Here is a 7,297-nt window from a genome sequence, read left to right as displayed (position 1 = left end):
CGGCATCGTGTGCCTCTCCACACACTGCACGGACAAGGACACAGCATCGCCTCTCAGTGATTCCTGCCATGAGTGTCATCCCAAGAGAACATCATATAACCCTAAACTGATGGGACATGCTACTATATAACCGGCCTGTCCTCTGCAAAGCAGTCGAAGTCATCAAAGATAGGAAAATGGCTGGAGAACTCTGATTACCACATCGACAGATGAAAAGTATGTGGCAACACAGCACAATGGGGGCAGAAGGAGAGAAAGTCTATAAAAGACGCTATTGGGACAATTAGCAAAATTCGACTACGGATCAGGGATGAGATCCTGGTACTGTTTCACTACTGAATTTCCTGATTTGACAAAGGTACTACGCTTATGAAAGAGAGCTTTTCAGTCTTTAAGAAATGCACATTGAAATATCTATATGGATTTTTTTTTTTTTTAATTAAAAGAAGAATGTACCTGGCCTTCTTCCGGAGTAACTTCTGAGACTCAGGATAATGCACCAAAATTTCATTCAGGTCCTTCTTATCCAGAATGAAGAGGTTGGTAAACCCGTGAGCCACCACGTTGGCAGTGCGCCGATTCCCGCCCCCAACAGCCAGCAAGCTGGGGCAAGACGGGAGGGAGGTGAGACCTTCGGAAGCTGCAGTTCTAACCACACTAAAATCTTCACCTCCACTGTGTCGGCAGGTGCCAGGGCTGCATCCAAAGGGCCCTTGAGGACATGGTCCCGCCCACTGGCCATCCCGCCCGCTTCCCCAGCCTTTGCCCAGATCCCCTCCCTTTACCCCAGGTCCCCTCTGACCTTATTTCTCCAAACACAGATCCGACTTTCAGCGTCACCAGCACAGACTTCCCGTCGGGGCCACCCAAGACCTGTACTTGCCCCGCCTGGATGATGTACATCTCGCGGCCTATCTCCCCCTGAAACAGAGAAGGGGCGAGTCCCTCTGCCATCGCCAAAAGCGGCCACAGAAGCAGCAGGGCTGAGCCCAGAGGCTGGGGCACGGCACGGAGGAACCTGCACCGGGGTCCAGCTCTGCTGCACACTTTGTGTGTGTGGCGGGGCCTGTGTCTCCCCATCTTGATTGGAGAAAGTCACCACCCCCTGGCCTGCCTAACTGCAGGATTACGGTGAGGAGTTAATGTCAGGGGGGTGATGATCAGGCAAGTGCTAGATGTAATGGGCAGGTGTAATGGTATTCTGCAAATTCCCAATTATACACGCCGACGGAAAATCTAGCAGTGCTTCATACAGTGAACCGATCTCTGTGTCCAGCACATATCACATCAGGGGTTCAAATAGCGTTTTCCAACTGAAGTAGGAATAATAACAAGAACCAAAATACCCAGCCCTTCCAATGAGAGAGTTCTGGAGCAGAAGGAACCAACCCTACGGACACCTTGATCTTGGACTTCTAGCTTCCAGAGCTGTAAGATGTACAGCTCTGTTGTTTGAGTCACCCAGTTTGTGGTGCCTTGTTACTGCAGCCATAGCAAACTAATACAATGGTCTTAATCCCAAATTAAATCGAATGAGTGAATGAGTGAGTGAATGAGTAGCTTGCTTTGGACTACAATCAGAAATACCCAGTCTGCCACACACCTTCCTGTCCTCATGTCCTCGCAGGCCCTTGCCTGGTCTACTACTTGTCTCACCTGCCATGTTTAAAGGGCGAGAGACCAAGGACAGATCAAGATGACTACACTTTTGATTCATTTGACAAACATTTCCTGGGTACCTCACACACGCATGATCTTCTTCACAAAAAGGAAGAAAGTTTGGTTTCCCTGTTTCAGTGTCCAATTTGACATAGGGCTGAAGTATGAGGGGCTTAAAGAGCTCCCCCTCACTTCACTCACCAGCCTGGGGGGTGGTTAAGTGGGGTGGCCTGGGGCTGTCTCCGTAAAATCATCGCAGAGCAAAACTAGACAGCAGAGGGCGCCATTCACACATGCTCACCAAGCACTCGCTTCAGCTTTCCACTGCGAACTTCCCAACAAACTGATTCACTTTTCCTAATGTGAAGCGAATTCTACATCACCCACAGGGATGAGAGCGGGTGCAATGGCACCTACTCTGTGCCAGGCACAACCAACCCATGAGGGAGATACTTTCACAATCCCAACTTTATACATGAGAACAGAGAGACTCAGAGAGGGCAAGCCATTTCCCCGAGGCTGCACAGCTAGGAAGTAGCTCCAATGCCAGATGAATCACTCTGTTGCACCCAAACCCTTCTTGGCCTCTAAGCTGCAGCTTTAAATTCTCATTCACCGACAGCACATTTTCCCCTTCTTCCCCCAGCTCTCTGCATCCAGAAACTTCGCTGAAGCAGGCAACTTGGAAACGGGGGCCTTCTTGAGCTGGTGGCTCCCGAGTCTTACCAGGGTTGCATGGCCAATATTTTCACCCCAACATACACAGTGGCCTTATTAACAGCTCTGTAACAAGAGGCTTGAAACCTGGTTCCTGTTGCCCCACATCCAACCACTCCTTACCAAGTGACCTTGGTCTCACCTTGAATCCCAAAGAGTGGGAGGAGAAAGGGCCCTAGACACTGTCTAGCCCCAGGATTCAAATGCAAATGTTTTCCAGGATCAGGTGGGTGGTGTGAAGGAGTAAAGGGGGCCTGGTATGTGGGGGGCGGGGGGCGCGTGGTGTCAGGAGAGAGGACGATGTCCCCATGAAGGGCAGTCTCTTCTCCACCCTCCAAGCTGACTCTTGCTATTTGGGAAGGTAGGTTTCGGTGTTAGCAGATTTTCCGTTTTCAGCCAGAAATCTGGATTTTTGTGTAAAACCTTCTATTTTTCAAGGTTGAGGCCTTATTCAACATTTTTTTTTAAGATTAGACAAAACAAAAAGTGAATCACAAACACCTTCAGCCCGGCTCCTGTGCTGGGGCCACCAGTTTGCAACCTCTGTTCCATTCCTCCTCCCACCCCCTTCTCCTGATTACAGGACCAAGACCAGGAAGCAGCTCCATCAACACAGTCAAGGCCCTGCCCCTGTGTAAGCTCCTCACTTTCCTTTTCTGTAAAGTGGGGTTCTTCATCCTGACCTTCATGGTCCCATGTCCAGGGAGCAAAGCCTCAGGCTCATCAGAGTTCCATGCCTGGAGCTGGACAAAGCCAACTTGTGCCAAACAACCTGGAGCTGTGGGCCAGCTGCCCAGCGCTCAGAGCCGCAGCAGCCCCCTCCCTCTCCGGCAATTCTGCTCTGCCCACCCCCCCACCCCGCAAACCTCACTGAGCCAGTAAATCCAAGCCACATTGTAGCTGCCTTCAGCCACTCACCTTCTTGCAAACGTAGTCATTGGGCAGGTAGACGACAGAGCGAAGCCGCTTCAGCATGTCAAAGATCATCTGTCGGTCACAGCCCTGTGCCCGGGAGGAGAGGAAAAGAGTCTCAATTCGGAAGGAGGTGTGGGCTCGGGGCCTCCCGGAGCCCTGAGGGGGAGGGCGCTGGGAGGGCCATACCTGGAAGAGCGCCACTTTGCTCACGATGTCATAGTTCACGTCGATGGCAAGGTCCAGCCGCATCTTGTCTGGAAGCTGCACCATCAGCTCTGACTCATCTGCAGATGAGACCGCGGCGGGTGTCACAGGCACAGCCAGGCCCCTCTCCGGCACGTGGGCCGCGTCTGTACTGCACTGGCTGGCCCCAGCCACACCTTTCCTCTGCCACCCAGAACCACGCTGGATTGGGGGAGCGCCCTCTCTCCCCTTCCCAGATGCCGTTCCCTCTGCTGGGAACACGCTTATGCACCTTACTGAGCAGGCTAATTCCCGCTCGTTCTTCAGAAACCATCGCTAAGGGTTCCTCCGGGAAGCCCTCCCTTGAGATCCCCTACCCAGCTGTGATGGGAGCAGTCCCTGTGCTGTAGCTCTCATCATACTCTTTGTTGCGACAGCTTGTTAGCGAGCCATCTTCCCTACTCACGCTGTTAGAAGGACGTTAGCTAAAGTATTTTGAGCACTGTTTCTACAGAGTGCTTTACACAGATGACTTTATTCAATTCTTCCAGCAACCCAAGAGGGGCTTACTACTAGAAGCCCTACTTTACAGACAAGGAAAGGAGGCTCGGGAAGGCAGTGACTTGCCCACGGCCACGTGGCCCAGGGGGACAGACTCAGGATCCCACCCAGGTCATGGAGCTCCAGAGCCTGTCCCAGGAAAGCAGGGCCATCTGTTCTGTCACCATGCAGTGTCCAGAAGAGAGCCTGGCGTGGAATGAATGTTGGTAGCTGGAGACAGGAAATGCACTGCCTGATCCCAGCCCTGGTGCCCCACCCACTGCACCGTGATTATCTATGGACTCAAGCTCTGGGCAGGCCTGGGCAGGTCAGGGCCCTCTAGGGTCCTTAAATATGCACCCCTGCGAAGGGGGGCAACAGTACAGCTGTCACAAGGCTGTCAACGGAACTGAGGCATTGGATGTGAACATGCCTCAGAGACTGTAGTCACATGACCCAGTTTACAAGGCACGTTAGAATGAAGATTCTAACACTCAACGTCCGCAGACTTGCCAACGCCCCCTGCTCAGGAGACCTTGGGGCTGAAGTGTGGCTTCTCTGAGACCAGAGAGAACCCCATGGAGGCAGTGGAGCCCCTTTATTTGGCTGAGGGAGTGTGGGGCTCTAAGTGCCAGTGGCCTGTAGGCTTTTCAGAGGCCTCCAAAACAATGTCTAGACTTTGCAAACAAAATCGCCAGCTCCCAAAATGAAAAAGAAACTGGAAATTTTTCAATTAACATATAATTAGCATATTCAGATTTAATTAAGAGTTCCATTTAGAATCCATGAAAACTTCATTACATTTGGAAATAATTTCCAGGTAAGATTCTCCCACTTTTAATAATTACTGAGCACACACACCCATCATGGACAAGGAAGCAAAAACAATGGTGAATTAAATGCATTGTTGTAGCCAAGTAATTTCAGAAGCAGAGCATAACATCAACAAATTCACAAAGGAAAAAATCATATATATAAATATATATAAATTATGTATATATATAAATTTTATATATATATAAACTATATGTGTGTGTGTATATATGTATATATATATATATATATATATATATATATATATATATATATATATATAAAGAGAGAGAGAGAGAGAGACGTTCTTCCTTCTCTCCTGACTTCATCTCCGATGCGCATGCATTTCAAGGTGCGTGAAGTGAGGTGGGCAGGTGTCCAGAAGACAAGTCTCTCAAGTCGCCAGGGTCTCCTGGTGGCCCAGCTCCGGACACCTTGCAGGCCTCCCTAGGCTCCTCTCACTTACACATAGGGGCCACAGCCAAGAGAGGCCCCAGAGCTCAGGTTTCAGGGACCCAGGATGGGCGCGGGGCCCAGGAAGCACAGCGTGGGGCAGGAGGGGGCTTACCCAGCATGCCTTGGGAGTGCCAGGTGTACTCGTACCAGGTCTTGACGCGGTTCTGCACGGACCTGGGGATCTTGTAGAAGTTCATGTACTTCACCGTGCTGTCCATGCAGCTGCGGTAGTAGGTCTGCCCTGCGGTGGCGGCCCCCACCACGTCTCTCATCTAGGGACAAGGGGACAGGTCAACTAAGCCACTGGGTCAGAGCGGGGCCATTGCTTGGGCTTTGGGGACATGTGTCATGGGCACATTTACTTTACGCAGACCGGGGTGCGTGCTCGAGGCGATAGAGGAGATCAAGAGAAAGGGACACTCTGTCCAGTGAGGACAGGGGATGAGCAGGGTGAGTCTTCTGGCCCCTCGGAGGTCTCACAAGGAGGGAACACTTCTCTGGGCTAGGCCGACTCTGGTATAACGTGGCCCCTCTGTGTCAGAGGCCACTTTGACCCCACCCTGAAGGAAATATGCACCCAGTATACCACTCCTCAGGACGGGGCTCCTCAGAGGTAATTCGATTGTCACCTTCTGCACTGACTAAAATGTGAGATGTGCCCCCAGCACACCAGAAACCCCCAGGGATTTCTCTCCTAGGGAACAGCCCAAACCTGCAGCCTTGGCAGAAAGCCATTTAGCCCAGCTTTCCAGGGTGTTCCAAAGGCACTGACATCTCAAACGGAAGCAACCTCAGAGGGAACGGGACTCAGACCCCCTTCACCCGGCAGGTCCCACAGCTCCAGGCTCCTGACTCCAAGTCCAGTGCTTCTTCCCACATAGTCTAACAGGCATTGGCACAGATGAGGACATTTCTGGCAGCAGGGGGAAGGAAAGGGGCGCTGCAGGCAGGTGGGTGGGAAGCCAGACTAGAGACCCAGCTACCTGTCCGATCATCACGGAGAAAGCGAAGACGCCTGTGAAATAATTCAGCAGCTGGAAGACAATTTCAAAGAGCGTCTTGGGGTCGGGCAGCCCACCAATGGTGATGAGGGTCTTCACAGCCCAGTAGTAACAGCGAATGTAGCTAGAGAAAGAAGAGGAAGGGCTCTCAGTCGTCACAGACCCCACCCTGCCGCCCCTGGGTGGCCTGGCTCTGACAGATGTGCGCTGTGCGAGAAAGAAAGCCCTGTACAGCTTAGAAGTGCAAGACAGCCTCTCACGCCTGCAGCGGCTAGTTACAGATGGTGAAACCAAGGCCCCAAAAGGGAAAGGGAACACCCGTGGTCACCCACTGGCAAGTTCCAGAGCTGGGAGTAGAACCCAGGGGATCGTCTGCTTCCCTGAGCTGTCACCCCTTGACGCAGGCATGTAAACCATTGGGAAAGGAGGCATGGGTGATGCGGTCCTACTGTGTGCTAAAAAGCCCAGGAAGTGCCCAAGCTTGTCTCATCACGAAGCAGCAAGAGTCCCTCATACACCCGTCCACACCTTCAGGCTGCTCCCTCCCGGGGGTCAGCAAAGGGTGGGGTCAGCAGGACTAAGAGACGGGAAATCCAGCCTGCTTTCCTGAGCCTTCCTGTCCTCCCACGAAGGCACACAGGAGCGGTCCAGAGGGACAGCTCAGGCCTGCCGTTAAGCGCCCCATCATACCGGTCCTGGCCACCAGACTGTGTGTGGGGCTGAGCTGGGTGCTGTCTGGGAGCCGGGCATGGGTGCTGCTGAGCCACAGACAGAAAGAAAACAGAGCGACGCCCACAGACCTCCAGCTTCCCCCAAACCCTTTCTGGTGGGAAGAAGCTTTCACTGGCATGGCACATCTTAAGGGCCTCCCCAAAGTCTTCTGCTGTGCTAGGTATGTGGGGACCCCTACAAGCCCCAGGCTGGGTACACGCAGAGCAGGATAAAGGACCCAGCTATGCAGGCACTTGGGTCCCCAAGCCCCCAGCCCATAGCCAGCACTCCACAGACAGTCA

At 52.5% G+C, this 7,297-nt stretch overlaps 1 protein-coding gene across 1 annotated transcript in view; it reads right to left on the bottom strand.

Annotated features, from left to right (window-relative positions):
- Nucleotides 1-404: 404 nt before the first annotated feature.
- CNGB1 (cyclic nucleotide gated channel beta 1) overlaps nucleotides 405-7,297 on the bottom strand; it is a gene marked incomplete at its 3' end in the record, with an annotated part of 50,708 nt that continues 43,815 nt past the window's right edge. The window contains exons 24-29 of the mRNA XM_011379970.1: nucleotides 6,267-6,408; nucleotides 5,396-5,555; nucleotides 3,478-3,575; nucleotides 3,295-3,378; nucleotides 803-921; nucleotides 405-603 (exon numbers count right to left, since the gene is read on the bottom strand). Of these exons, the coding sequence (XP_011378272.1) occupies nucleotides 405-603; nucleotides 803-921; nucleotides 3,295-3,378; nucleotides 3,478-3,575; nucleotides 5,396-5,555; nucleotides 6,267-6,408 (802 nt within the window). The remainder of the gene's footprint in view (nucleotides 604-802; nucleotides 922-3,294; nucleotides 3,379-3,477; nucleotides 3,576-5,395; nucleotides 5,556-6,266; nucleotides 6,409-7,297) is intronic.

This window comes from Pteropus vampyrus, unplaced genomic scaffold (assembly GCF_000151845.1).
Source record: "Pteropus vampyrus isolate Shadow unplaced genomic scaffold, Pvam_2.0 Scaffold379, whole genome shotgun sequence".
Taxonomy (NCBI): Eukaryota; Metazoa; Chordata; class Mammalia; order Chiroptera; family Pteropodidae; genus Pteropus; species Pteropus vampyrus.
This window is presented reverse-complemented; position numbering and strand designations above follow the sequence as displayed.